Genomic DNA, 15,000 nt, shown 5'->3' with positions numbered 1-15,000 from the left:
GGCTTTTTGACTGCTGCACATCCTTTCAGACTCATAGTGCTGACTTGTCTTCTCTCAGTGGGAGCAGAAGTGGAGCTTGGTTTTCTCTTCTCTCTCAAAGACGAAAGCTTTAAGTGCTGTTTATGTGATGGGGACAGTTTTGGTGGTTTACCAGGTGTTCCAGGTGGTTGTTAGGAGTCCAGTTTTCTCTGTAGCTTTTAATCATGTTTTAAATGCCGTTTTTAGACACCTTTTTCTTATACAAGTTGATTATCTTATATCTAATCTGCTCAGAAATATCTCATGAACAATAAAGAACATTTTAAGTTAATTCAATAATACAAGGTGGTCTGTGGCTTTTGCTCAGGACTGTATATGGTAGGTGTTTCTGATAAAGTGGCCAGCGAGTGTCAGTACAAGGTGATCCAGTTGGTACACAAACATGCACATATGCTTGCACGCAAACTCACCCACTTTCTACATGCACACAAACATATACTCTCTCTCTCTCACACGCACTTTCCCCTCCGTTCGTGTGTTTGTTTGTTTGTTTGGTATGGTTTTCATCTGGCTGTCAAACGTAATTGCTCCATGGTGCGTCTCGTGGGGTGGAAGAGCGCTGGCAAACGAAAGACGAGGCTTAAGGGGAGGACGAGAGAGCACGGAGGAGTTTGAGGCTGGAAAAAAAGACAGAGAGAAGGAGTAAATAAAAAAGAGAAATAAAGAAAAGTGGGGGAAAAAAAGAAGCAGAGCTCATAATACTGCGCTAACGGCGCTCCCTAAAAGAACATTTGCTTTTATTAGTTTGGTTCTGAGAAGGAACAAAAGGAAAACAGCCCCAGACAGCACTGGCAGGAGAAGACAGAGGCTGAGAAAGGCAGAGAGAGAGAGAGAGAGAGAGAGAGCAGTATTATTTTATTCCATTTTCAATGCGCTTATTTCATCCAGATGATGCCAGCCCCTCTCAGTGATGGACGCCTCATTTAGAGAGATGATTCAGGCTTAATGGGAACCATCCTTGTAGATCGAAAGCCAGTGAAAGGCTGGAGGAGATGGATGATGTGTCAGTCTTTTACTGTTAGAGCTCACAGATTAAGCTTCAGCAGTAAAGTGGAGAGGTAGTGCTGGCACCTCATTCACATGTAATTAGGTAATTATTATAAAATGGCTCTGAGCCACATTCAAACGCACTGCATAATCTGGATCATTCTACCAAACTGCTTCACGCTCACATTTAGAACGTTCAACTGACCTGGACTTCAAAATTTTGCTTTGAGTGACCAAATACTTTAATTATGTTTAAGGTATAGGGATGCTAGCATGGATGCTAAAAGGCTAGCCCACTAACCTTCGTAAAAAGCACCAAAATACATATCAAAATGAGAAATTAGGCTTTCAACAAATTATGAATATTTTTTGGAAACTACAGAAAATGAACAGTCAAAATATTGTAGTACTTAGTTTTTGGCAGAATCTGTTTATTTATCATTTCTTTGGGATTTCTGATGAATCTGCTGACTTCGAAATGTTCACGTTCAAGATCCAGTCAAATCCTTAAGATGTGTCCTGCCCACAATTATTTCCAGCTTGAAAATCCTGTTTTACTGGAAAATACGTGACGTTAAGGAAGAATAATTTGTTCAGATTTCTGATTCACGCTGACTAAGTAGCATCGACCCAGACTGAATCTCAGATAACCCCACCCTTTCTAAACAGGACTATATAGGAAGCTATGAAATGTGGTTTCCACACCCAGACAGTGCCGTATTTACCCACTGTCCAGTCGTCCAGCTGCTTCTTCACTCACTCCTAATTTACTGATCTGTAACGACTCTCGATCCTTTTCCCTTCCAGATATCGACGAGTGTCGCATAAATAATGGCGGCTGTGATCACATGTGCAGGAACACGGTGGGAAGCTTCGAGTGCAGCTGCAGGAAAGGCTACAAACTGCTGACCAATGAGAGGACCTGTCAAGGTATGAGCTCAGTACTGGCCACTGGTCTACTATAGTGCACTCTCCTGTGAGTCCAATCATGTGCTCATAAGGACTTTAAAGGGCTCCTATCACAAAGCATTGAATATTCTTTGTTTATTTACTTTAAATATTTTGGACGTTTCTTTGTACTCCGCACAGTCCATGTATGGAAAATAATAGCTGCAAAAATAACCTGTTTTGATGTCCCCATGGCTGTGATGTCACAACTTTGAACACATTCACATATGACTGCCTACAGCCATTTAGCTCCACTGCACCACTTTGAATGAGGCATCATGCAGGACAGTTGGTCAGCCAATCAGAACAGAGATCATTTACCTAATCATTCGTATGCAAAAGTTTGGGTGCCTCCGTTGGTTAAATTATATGTATTTTTGATTGCGTGAAAATAAGCATATAAACATATTTTCTACACAGAACTCAATTTTATCTGTTGTTTATCTGCTGAATTTAATTTATCTGCTGAATTTAATTTAATTATTAAAAAAAAAAAAACAGAAAATAAAGCCTATGCAAAAGTATGGCACATATATAAATAGCAAATAAATCGAGATTGTGGGCTAAAGTTTGTCCCCTGTAGAGGATGTGGTGACCTTTTCTTTAAACAATGAAAATGAATGTCGTCTGGATATTAAAGTATTTGCATATTGCATATTTGCATATCGCAGCCTCTTTATTTCCCAGTGATAAAGAGAGGTAGTCATGTAAAATGAATTATGTTTTTTTGTACATAAAGCCACAAAAGTGGACTTCTCAACTTCTCAACTTCTACATTTCTTACATTCCTAATGCCGTTTTCATTCCAAGTATTACCTGTTCACTCCAAAAATAACAATTATCCTTATTATTCATAAAACGAGAGTGTGGCAATATAAAGCGTAATTCTGCACTCCAGGGGCTCAGTTCACCTCACATGTCAGTAAATCAAACCCCATTTGATGGTGTAGTCGTCACGCTGCGTTTCCTTGCCTGTACGGATGAAGTGTGGGATAGTAGTACCAGCGGAAGCCAGAGTGGGGTGGAGGAGTACCTGCACAGCGGGGGAGCGGGCACCCAGCCACTGAGCAAACAGAGGAGATGGCCCGGCCACTTTGCTGAGCCAAGCTGCAGGTGTGGGGAATTAGAGCGAGAAAATCCTCAATTCCTCCCTCACCGGGGGAGCAGCCCTCTGCACACGGACACATCTGGAGGCTTCAGGAGAGCGCAAAGCAAACACACAGCCCACAGAGCAACAGCAGAGTGGAAACGCAGAAAACAGGAGGGACAACTTAAAAACGGAGGGAAGGAGGGAGAAAGGAATGAACAGAGAGTGAGAGGTTGAACAGGTCATCTGAACAGGCCCACCGGAGTCAAGGTGACCTTTGTCATACCACACAAATGCAAGTGTTAGTGTGTAAATCCCTGATAGTGTTACTTTTAAACATACACTGAATACACTAATGTTTTCACAGTACAGACAATAAAAATGAAATAAATCCAAACTATATTTTTTCTCCACATTTCATATTTTACATAAATAAATGATCAAACACACATTACAGTGCACTTATTCATTTTTTAAACTACTTTCTGCGGTCATTAAGAGTCAAGAGGATCTTTATTGTCATCCCATAAATCCACAAATACAGTGTGCATTGAAATAGTATTACCCAAGATCATCATGCATAATATCAGGTGGCAGCTATAACACTCCGGTTGGACTGTGGTTTGCATTCTCTGGAGTTACTGCGTATCACTGAACATCTTTGAGTGTTGGAGTGATGATGCTCCATTGAATACAGTTTGGATGAGTTTAAGTGGTGAAGCTCTGTTAAACACCTCTGGCACAGTCTGAACAGCTCTGAGATGAGTTGAACACCTTTGGAGTGATGACACACTACTTAGCAACTTTGGAATGGGCTAAAGTGATGAGGCTCCATTAAACAGCCATGAGATGAATTAGTGATGAAGCTCCATTGAACGCTTTTGGGACAGGCTAGAGTAATGAAGATCAGTTGAACCTCTATAAGATTAGCTGGTATTATGAGGCTCCATTGAACTCTTATGGGATGTGTTGAAGTGATTCAGCTTAAATTAACTTATTTGGGATGACTCAGAGTGATGACGATCCATTGAAACCCTATGGGATGAGTTTAAGTAATTAAGCTTAATTGAACTTATTTGGGATGAGTTGAAGTAAAGAAAGTCAATTGAACATCTTTGGGATGAGTTCATGTCTAGAACATCTATTGAACATCTTTGGGATGAGTTGGAGTTAAAATGATCAGTTGAACATCTTTGGGATGAGTTGGAGTAAAGAAAGTCCATTGAACATCTTTGGGATAAGTTGATGTAAAGAACATCTATTGAACATCTTTGGGGTGAGTTGGAGTAACGAAGGTCAGTTGAACACCTTTGGGATGAGTTGGAGTAAAGAAAGTCTATTGAACATCTTTGGGATGAGATGGAGTAAAGAAGGTCTACTAAACATCTTTGGGATGAGTTGGAGTGTAGAAGGTCCATTGAACGTCTTTGGGATGAGTTGGAGTGTAGAAGGTCCATTGAACGTCTTTGGGATGAGTTGGACTGAAGAAGGTCCATTGAGCATCTTTGGGATGAGTTGGAGTAATGAACATCTTTGGGATGAGTTGATGTAAAGAACATCTATTGTTGGACATCTTTGGGATGAGTTGGAGTAAGGAAGGTCCGTTGAACGCCTTTGGAGTAAGTTGGAGTAAAGAAGGTTCGTTGAATGCCTTTGGGATGAGTTTAAGTAAAGAAGCTCCATTAAACCCCTTTGGGATGAGATGGAGTAAAGAAGGTCTACTAAACATCTTTGGGATGAGTTGGAGTGTAGAAGGTCCATTGAACGTCTTTGGGATGAGTTGGAGTGAAGAAGGTCCATTGAGCATCTTTGGGATGAGTTGGATTAATAAACATCTTTGGGATGAGTTTTGGAGTGAAGAAGGTCCATTGAGCATCTTTGGGATGAGTTGGATTAATAAACATCTTTGGGATGAGTTTTGGAGTAACGAAGCACCGTTGAACACCTTTGGGATGAGTTGGAGTAACGAACATCTTTGGGATGAGTTGGAGTGTAGAAGGTCCATTGAACGTCTTTGGGATGAGTTGGAGTGAAGAAGGTCCATTGAGCATCTTTGGGATGAGTTGGATTAATAAACATGTTTGGGATGAGTTTTGGAGTAACGAAGCACCGTTGAACACCTTTGGGATGAGTTGGAGTAACGAACACCTTTGGGATGAGTTGGAATAACGAATCACCATTGAACACCTTTGGGATGAATTGGAGTAATGAATACCTTTGGGATGAATTGGAGTAATGAAGCACCATTGAACGCCTTTGGAATGTGTTGGAGTAAATGTCTATTGAAAACCCGTGGTATGAGGTTGAGTAAAGAAGGTCCATTGAACACCTTTGGAATGTGTTGGAGTAAATGTCTATTGAAAACCTGTGGTATGAGGTTGAGTAAAGAAGGTCCATTGAACACCTTTGGGATGAGTTGGAGTGATGAAGCTTACTTGCACACATTTGGGATTAATTACAGTGTTGGAGAATGTTCCAGAAGCAGAGGTCTGAATACTTTGGGTCATATAGCGTAGTAGCATAGGTGGAACATTTCTACAGTTGAAAATGTCAACAATCTAGAAATAGAAAAATCTATCAACTGGCTGTCAACAAGGCATATTGAGATAATCAAGCTTCTGGGATGTTTCCAGTCTTGGCGTTTTGACTGAGTGGTGTCTGTTCACTTTCAGCCGTTTAGCTCTCCCTCGTTCTGCCCATGTCAGTTTCCCTGTGAAGATTTGGCTCTAGATGTGATGTACTTGCAGGCAGAGCTCATGCATTTACAGCCGACCTGGTTGCAGAATGATTCTGGCATGTTTATCCTCGCAGTTCTCCTCTCAAACTGGTCGATTTCACCATGGAGAGATTTTTGTTGACCCTGTAGTTTTGATTCAATTTTGTTTGTTTGGGCTGGCCTGCTGGGTGTTAATATAGACGCCTTCCTACACAAAGAAGCTGAGCTAAAACCATCCTGCCGATGTCTGCAACCACATACTCCTAACCGAGTCTCGCTGCTGTGTGCAATATGCCTGTCAAGCTGTGTAGGGAAAAGGACCGTTCACACAGGAGCCGCAAGCTTAGTTTTTCTTTCCTTTCTTCCTATGTATACTTAGAGTTATTTGGGCACAGCTGAATGACATTGTGGTAGCCTGAAAGCTGTTATTTATGCAAGAGGTTTGTAGGCTCAGTTTGAATTTTGGCTTTGTGATTGAGATTGTTGTAAGGATCTCTGGCAGTGACTGTAAAAACCCAACAGCCCTTTCCTCATATTAGCCGTATTATTTGTAAAAGCATTTCTCCATGTCAATTTTGAGGTCCCCACCAAGTGCATTATCAGTGCTTCAGTAAATTGTGCTCATGATGTAATTGATGATATTAACAAGTCTCTGTGGTGGCTGTGAAGGTGTCAAGGAAAAATATGGACCCAAGAAATTCTTGTTACTTTTTATTGTTTTTATGTTTATTTGAATTATGAATACGACTTTATTCACTGCTGAGGTAAATTGTTTAAAAATGTGCTCTTAGATGTCTAAAACTTTCGCACAGTACTGTAAATGGGTTAATCCTGCTGAGGGAATCTCTGTCTTACAACTGAATCACAATTTAGTGAATCCATATCAAGGTACATCTTATCACCTGAAGATATCAAACACTATTACATCTCCAATATGTGCTCCAGAATGTAAGCTGGTTAACTCATATGTTGATGTGTTGATTGCTGTTTTAAGACTTTATATAAAGTTCAACATATAAGCTATAAGAAGCTATAAGAAGCTAACGTATCCACAGAATGAAAATTTTGCTCATATTTTCACTCGACAAAGAAAATTGAAGCTTTGTTTAATTCTACACATGATTATGTAAATGTAGCCATTTCTGTGAGTGTGCAGAACAGTGCAGTATATTACTGCATATTAGCCAATAAGTTAAGCTAAACTAGCAAGCAAGGTAGTCAGTTAGCCAAAATAGACATTTAAGAGTGGTGTGAAATGATGAAAAAGGCCATAAATTCATTAATCGTAGTTATTATTAGAGTTTGATGAAATGTGTGGGTCTTGCAAGTTTCTGATTACAAGTCATGAAGTTATTGATTTAGGAAAATCAGTTTGTCTTTTGTTGGTTAAAAAGTGACCGGAAGGTTGCTGGTTCGATCCCCAGCACCGACAGTCCATGACTGAGGCGTCCTTGAGCAAGACACCTAACCCCCAATTGCTCCCTGGGTGCCGTGGATAGGGCTGCCCACCGTTCTGGGCAAGTGTGCTCACTGCCCCCTAGTATGTGTGTGTTCACTAGTGTGTATGCGGTGTTTCACTTCATGGATGGGTTAAATGCGGAGGTGAAATTTCCCCGGTTGTGGGATTTAAATTAACTTCCACGCTTACAGAGAATATGTAATGATTTCTGTAAAGAAAAACAAAGTCTGTCTTTTTTTAGTTCATTTTTATTGAATATATTTATTTTATAGTTTATTTAAAAAGCTCTGCAAATATTACAGTAATGCTCTTATTTCAGTTCTGTTTTTTGTGGTATCTAGTTAGATGCAGCCATGTGAGCTCTCTCATTGGTTAGGACTTCAGGAGCTGAACTGAAGGCCTAACATGTTAGATTAAGTACCTGCCAGTGAAATCAGTCATTTTCCAATGGGTGGTCCCTATTTGGCGTGAGTCACTCAAGGCCTTCTAAAACAACTAGGTACATCACTGACTATGAATATGAGCCATAGTTTAACCAGGTTTCAGTCAGATGCCAGACTCTTTGCTGCATGAGTCCCTGTAAAATATATGTTAATATGTATGTAACAAGCCTCAAATAAAACATGAAATGTCTTTTACAAGCTTCAAAAGTCTGTGTTTAATCTAGAACAGTCAAAAAATGTTCATGCTTAGCGTTTGCATACTGCTAGAGTCCCATAGCATAAATTAACATTATCAAAGATGTTTTTTTTCCTAGTTTTTGACCAAGTTTTCATATGTATTGCCTAAACTGACCATCTAACTAGTAGTCTAGGCTTTCAAGCATGGACAAAACCCTGCTAAGGGTTACCCAGCATGGTTCTGTTCTCCACTCAGACTGTTCTCCATGACCTTCATTAGTTTTTTAACCAGGCTTAAGGTAAGACTATGGGAACACTCAGTCATCAGTAGGCCACTGATCTGAGTCCAGTTTTTCAGTCTGTCATAAAATAATTCAGGTTGTAATTTAGCTATGTTGAGCTCATAGTTCTGGCAAATTGGGTGTCACCTACTCAGGCTTTCCACATCTGTGTCTGAGCATGGAGGAAGGGGTCTTAGGAGCATGGGGTATCTGGGAGTTACCTCTGTTTGTGTGAGGCCTGCTATTGTTATCATGGGGAAGCGGTAGGTGTGGGCCGCCAGGGAAAACTCTTATCTTTAGCCTGTTCTCTACACAATGCTTCGTAAGTGCACCCTGAGGTAAGAGGTCAGACAGATTGCTTAGCTCAGTCGTTTCCCAGCTTCAATCCTCACTAATCCACAGCACTGTTTGCGTTTCCCTGCTCTCACATACCTGATTCAACTCATCAGCTAATTATCAGGGACCTTGAGGTCTATCAGTTACAACCCCAATTCCAATAAAGTTGGGACATTGTGTAAAACAGAAATAAAAACAGAATACGATGATTTGCAAATCCTTTTCAATCTATATTCAATTGAATACACTACAAAGACAAGATATTTAGTGTTCGAACAGATCAACTTTATTGTTTTTGCAAATATTCACTCATTTTGAACTTCTCCAGAAAACAAGAGTGGTGCACTGAAATGAACATCTCCTTAGATGCCATTACCCCACTCATGGGATCATTTTCCCAGGCCTTTGCACAGATTAAAATGAATGTCTAATGGTGAATCACCATTGACACAGTCCAAGAATAGGCTTAATCCATGTCCAGGAAACTGACCCTAGAGATTTCCTTAGTTTGTGTTTAGCAATCTGGCTAGAATTAACGCTGCAATAAGCCAAGCTTTGAATTGAAGGAAGAAGACCAGTGAATAGTATCCCACTCCACATACCTATTGGTATTCCAAACACTTGCTGACCATTTCAGATTGATTTCCTTCAGAAGATCTAGCTGAACTCAGTGTCGCACACTTGACCTTTTGCTAAGACCTTCTGCTAAGGCGGTGGACTCCTCAGCCCAAACAGAGACGAGGCTTGAACCTCTGTTTGAATGCTCCGGGTGGAACATGTAAACAGAATATTTGCTTTATCTGGAGTGAGAGCGGCCCCCAGGCTCCTTGGCCATCAGCAGCCTCCAGCTCCATCAATCAGGATAGGGCTTGTCCTTCGCCACCTCTCTGAATATCTGGACGCATTCCTTAGCCATCGCTAAACCTCACCCTTGCTGTCCTCAGCAGGCCATTCAAACTTGTCTTCTTATCTGATCATGCCCCCGTATCCTTAAAGAGAGGCTGATAGAGCCCCTATCTCTGCTCTGTAAACAGTCCTGATGTTAGTTTTTCCTCAAAGTGCTATTGTTTCGAACTGGCAATGGAAGAGAAATCGCTAAGTCTGAGATTAGCAAGTAGCAATGCTAAAATAAGGAGTTAGCATCAGAGGTTGCTGGAATCTCTCTTTGCTCTCATTTTTGTCCTTTCCTTTCTTAGTTCTTTCTCGCAATTTACCTGCCTCTCGTCAATGATAGCCATAATTGCTAGGACCCACTTAATGTGATGTGGTGAGATGTGTAGATGTGTTTTGGTGCTGGCCCTGTTCTCTGTACCTATCTCCACTATGTTCCTTGTGCTGGATAGCACGTACACAGGCCTACTGTCACCCATCCCGCATACTGCCACATACTCCAACTGGGCCTTTCCGATAACAGGAAGCCCTTCTAACGATGCTGCTAGATCTTCACCATCCTGCACTTTCCCCTGGATTGTGGAGATCGTCATGCAGCACAGATAAGAGCTAAGCTAAGTCTGTGCAATATAACGTTTGTCAATCGTAATTGTGATGTTGGCCTTGCAATATATTGCAAAAAGGCTACAATGTCCAAAACAAGGTACAGGGCTGTGACCATTCTGACCAACCTCAGATGTTCTAGATGAGGATTTGCGAGAGCTTGGTTGAATTGAGACATTTGCATGAGCGACTGGCTGAGGCTGTAGAAGAGGGAGTTTGGCAGTCTGTCTGGTGTCCATGTCAGGCCATGCTTTTATGCCCTCTGCCTCAAAAACAAAGTGGACAGATGCAACATACTAGGCAACGGGAGGTGATCAAGGGTCTGCCGCGTTTTCATTTTCATTTGAAACGTGACTGGAACATCCCAGACTCAGCCATTCAGCTAAAAGGTTTAACGTTAACTTGGCCTGTAGTGTTTGAATCTTGCATTATCTAGCTAGGCACTGGGGACAACTTGCCCCATCACTGCCCCTTTCAGCCCTGAGAGAGAATTGTTTTTCTTTAGGAGGACCACTGCGCACCTGGCATAGTTAGTTCTTACTTTAGCATAGCACAGTTGTACAGCACACCATCTAGTAGTGTCTTGATTGAATCAAGACATTCACCTAGTCCACTTGCAGTCAGGTGGCAGTGGCATCTGGTGTCCATGTTAGGCAAAGACTGGCTATTCCTTCATGTCCTCTGCCTTGAAAGCAAAGTGGACTATTTCAGATGCAACAGACGAGACAACGAGAGGTAACATCCCTGGTTCAGCCTTTCAGCTAAACGAACTAATGTTAGAGTGATTTTACTGTTTGTATATTGCGTTATCTAAGATTAAGAGACCCTTGTTAGTCCCACAAATTCCACCTCCGCATTTAACCCATCCGTGAAGTGAAACACCACATACACTCTAGTGAGCACACACACTAGGGGGCAGTGAGCACACTTGCACGGAGCGGTGGGCAGCCCAATCCGCAGCACCCAGGAAGCAGTTGGGGGTTAGGTGTCTTGCTCAAGGACACCTCAGTCATGTGCTGCCGGTTCTGGGGATCGAACCGGGGACCTTCCGGTCACGAGGCTAGTTCCCTAACCCCAAGAATACACAATGGACTTAACGGGAGTTGAACCGGGAATGTCTTGATCCGCAGTCAGGTGCATTAACCAGTAAGCCACCGAACTGATATCTGTTCTTATTTGCAGCGTAGCAGTGTAAGAGATTTGACAAAACTCAGATGAACCAGTGTACCACCGACTACTAGTCTGATGTCATGACAGCTAATCACATCACATGCTAATTTTTGCTGTACTCAAATGACTTATCATGATATCAAGCATGCCATGACAAATATCAGAAATGGCGCTGGACGTTTTCTGTCATAATTTATGATAGCGTGTGACCTGTGTATGGCATAGCTATGTCAGTCTTATCTAGCAGGGTTCAAATAAAGGGTAACTGTACTGTAGGGTACTGGTCATAAGGCTTTATGACACCTACATAAGCTTATCATGACAACTGACGTTACATAAATGTTTATAAATGCTTATTCCAATAGGCATAATTTGCTATTAAGGTTACATTTGCCAGTTTTGATCAAAGGTAGCTACAATAGTCTTTATGACAGATGACACCTGTTGGAATAATTATAAACAGTTATGTAGGGTTATGTCAGTAGTCATGAAAAGCTTATGTAGGTGTCATGCAGCCTTAGGAACAGCACTCTATGGTAAAGTGTTACCAAATAAGTGTTACCTCAACTCTGGGAAGTAGTCAAGTGAAGATTTGGGCTGCAAGGAAGCAGCTGGAGCCCATTGGTTCTGAAATCCTGTCAATGACGCCCTCCTTTTCTTTCTGAGCGCACGCCGGTCGCTGTGAAGGTAACAATGACCAGGCTCTCTAAATGAATCTGCCAACAGATTGTAAAACACTTCTGATGAAGCTTGAACAAGCTACGCTGGAGGAAATGGAGAACAAAAGGGAGTAATGAAGCGTGTGCCCCATATTTCTTCCAAATTGAAGTTACCTTGGCTTTGGAACCAGATGTTTTCCTCAGCACCTCTCCAACAATGCTAGTAATGAATTCCTCCAATCAAAAACTAGTCTAGAAGATTTTACTAATACCCTTGACTGAGGGATTCATGAAAGTGTTCTATAAAGAATACACATTTCACACAAACGTTTACTGATGCAGCTGCCTGTCGGCTTCTGTTATATGCTATTTTAAAGTACAGGAAAACGTCAGAATGCTTATTTGTGGTAGCCGACTTTTCAGGTGCAGCAGATAACTAGTTTGAAAAACATTCAGCCTAAGGAGCTTTCCTTTATCTGGGTAGTACACAGGACCAAGACTGGATGAGTCAGATGCCACAGTTATTTATGCAGTGTCCAGTCAAAACAGCACAAGAAGTATGAAAAGTTTTAAAAAATGCGAAAGTTGCACAGAAACTTTAAGGGCTAAATATATGTCGCAATTTTATTTGACATCACATATTTAGTGTGTCCATCTATCTGATGAGATGTGCAGAAGAGAAGATGGACATTATCCATGCTTTGGCGATACCGCACAAGGTGGCAGTTTGAAGTCCGTCTGGACACATTGCTGGATTGGGTTACTGCACATTCCTTCTTAAAGCGGGGGGTTGACGGCCGCGCTGGGGAAATCACTTCCACATGGCCTGAGGAAATAAGGACGAGGGGAGCCGTTTTAACAGTTCAGCTGTAGTGCAAAGCCGCACTGAGCTGTGTTAATGATCTGCTGTTAAACACTGATTATACACAAACTTGCTGTAATGGCATGATTGACAGCAGGAGAGCGAAGGCCGATGGAGTATCGAAAATGGTTGATGCTCTGATTCCCAAATCTCCGTGAATTTTTATCCAACTAATGTTATAAGACAAAAAATAATAAGTCAAATTGATTTTTAAACCAATTAAAAAAACATATAAAATATCTTTCTTATTGTATGATTCTGGAAATTCAAGTAATTAAATATAAATAAAGGAAAATAGAAACGTTGAATAAATGACTGTGTCATTTAAAGTTCAACTAAATGAAAAGTACATTTAAAAGTAAAGACATTTTAATTTATATTTGATCTCTTTTATACGGTTAATTCATTTTTAAACCTGCTCTTTAAAAGTGTTTAAAATCCAAGTAATTCTTAAAATAGTTCTTCTTAATAAAATAATTCTTAATTTAAGTAAATAATTCACAGCACATCAAAAAATTATTTTAAAATTAATTTTTTTTCAAATGTTAAACTTTTTTCCACCATATCTTCTCTCTCTCTCTCTCTCTCTCTCTCTCTCGCTCTCTCTCTCTCTCTCTCTTTTACAGATATAGATGAGTGCTCGTTTGACCGGACGTGTGACCACACCTGTGTGAATTCTCCGGGCAGTTTTGAGTGTCACTGTCGTAAAGGCTACGTCCTGTATGGAGTCGCTCACTGTGGAGGTAACACACACATCACATCAGAGCTTAGCTGCGGGCCGGGCGAAGGCGCTGAAGCAAGAGTGTTTATGTACGGATTAAAGAGCAGTTTGAGGGCGACGGCCGCTGATAGTGTGCGAATGAGTCACCAAGTGTGTGCAGGAAGACAGACGGGCGGCCTGGCACAGACTCGTAGCAGCACAGACACTGTTAAAAGCCCGGCTGTGATGAATGGAGCTCTCCACATGTCTGTCCACACTCGTCCAGCGTTCAGATAAGAGGAGGTTTCCCACAGGAGGCCTTTCAGCGGGGACGGAGACGCTGATGTAGCAGAAAGCTCAGGCGGCTGGAGATGAAGTCTAGTTACTGTCGCTGTTTCTCTGCTGTTTAAATATAATGAGATAATTATATGATTATAAAGCTACATAATGAGCTGCAGTCACAGTCGGTTGGGGTCTTCAGTCCAGTCTGTTTGTTTCAGTGCCAGTCAGCGCGTGTTGTTGCTGCAGGTCAGAGAGGGTCGGAACGGCCGAACTCAAGGAAAATGAAACATGGACGTCGATCTCTCTTTCAGTCTCTCTCTCTTTTAGTCTCTCTCAAGCTCTCTTTCTCTTCCAGTCTCTCTCAATATCTCTTTCTCTTCCAGTCTCTCTCAATATCTCTTTCTCTTCCAGTCTCTTTTGGTCCTTCTCTTTCAGTCTCTTTTAGTTTTTCTTTCAGTCTCTCTTTTACTCTATCTCTCTCTTTCAGTCTCTCTCAATCCCTCTTTGTCTCTCAATCTCTTTCTTTCAGTCTGTCTCTTTCAGTTTCTTTCAGTCCCTCTTTCAGTCTCTCTTTCAGTTTCTCTATCAGTCCCTCTTTCAGTCTCTTTCAATCTCTTTCAGTCTCTCTCAATAGCTTTCTTTCAGTCTCTCTTTCAGTCCCTCTTTCAGTCTCTCTCAATCTTTCTCTTTCAGTCTCTTTCAGTCCCTCTTTCAATCTGTCTCAGTTTCTCTTTCAGTCCATCTATTTCAGTCTTTCACAACCTCTCTCTGTCTTTCTCTCTTCCTCTATTTCCCTCTCGCACTGTTTATTTTGTTATCTCCATCTCAGTCTCTCTTCCTCTCCCTCTCTCAGTCTCTCTTCTTCTCCCTCTCTCTGTCTCATTCTCTCTCTCTCTCTCTCTCTCTCTCTCTGAGGCGTGTCTGTGCAGGATGGTAAAAACAGCTATTAATGTTTACTGAGTGAAAGAAAAGAATAAATATCTTTTTACTCGTCTTTCTTCCTCCCTCGTTTCCCCTCTCCTCCCCCTCTGGAGCCGTGTCTCAGAGGCATGAACAGTTGTTGATACAGGAGGTCAATGGAGGTGTCAATCAAAGCAACGTTTTTCTTTCTCTCCCTCTGTGCTCCCTCGCTCCGGAGATTAATGAGAGTTCCGAGTGCAGACAGAGAAAGAGGAAGCGCAGAGTCAGAGGTGCTCGTCTGGAGAGAGGAGGAAAAAACGAGGGAACACAAAGAGCACAGAAACCAGAGCAGTCCAGCCAGAGATCCTTACTCTCTCTCTCTCTCTCTCTCTTTATCGAGGTTTAACTCCAAGCAAATCCTTTTATTCACTTAAACACTCTTTATGTCTTTTTCTTGGCC

The 15,000-nt window shown here is 41.5% G+C and overlaps 1 protein-coding gene across 2 annotated transcripts in view; it reads left to right on the top strand.

The window, feature by feature from the left end:
* The window catches only part of scube3 (signal peptide, CUB domain, EGF-like 3), a 164,174-nt gene that overhangs the window by 122,713 nt on the left and 26,461 nt on the right, over positions 1-15,000 (top strand). For both annotated transcript variants that reach the window (XM_037541305.1, XM_017717911.2), the window contains 2 exons: positions 1,834-1,956; positions 13,285-13,401. In XM_037541305.1, the coding sequence (XP_037397202.1) occupies positions 1,834-1,956; positions 13,285-13,401 (240 nt within the window). The remainder of the gene's footprint in view (positions 1-1,833; positions 1,957-13,284; positions 13,402-15,000) is intronic.

The sequence above is a fragment of the Pygocentrus nattereri genome, chromosome 9 (genome assembly GCF_015220715.1).
Source record: "Pygocentrus nattereri isolate fPygNat1 chromosome 9, fPygNat1.pri, whole genome shotgun sequence".
Taxonomy (NCBI): Eukaryota; Metazoa; Chordata; class Actinopteri; order Characiformes; family Serrasalmidae; genus Pygocentrus; species Pygocentrus nattereri.
Note: the sequence above shows the minus strand (reverse complement) of the source record. Positions and strands in the feature narration are given on the sequence as shown.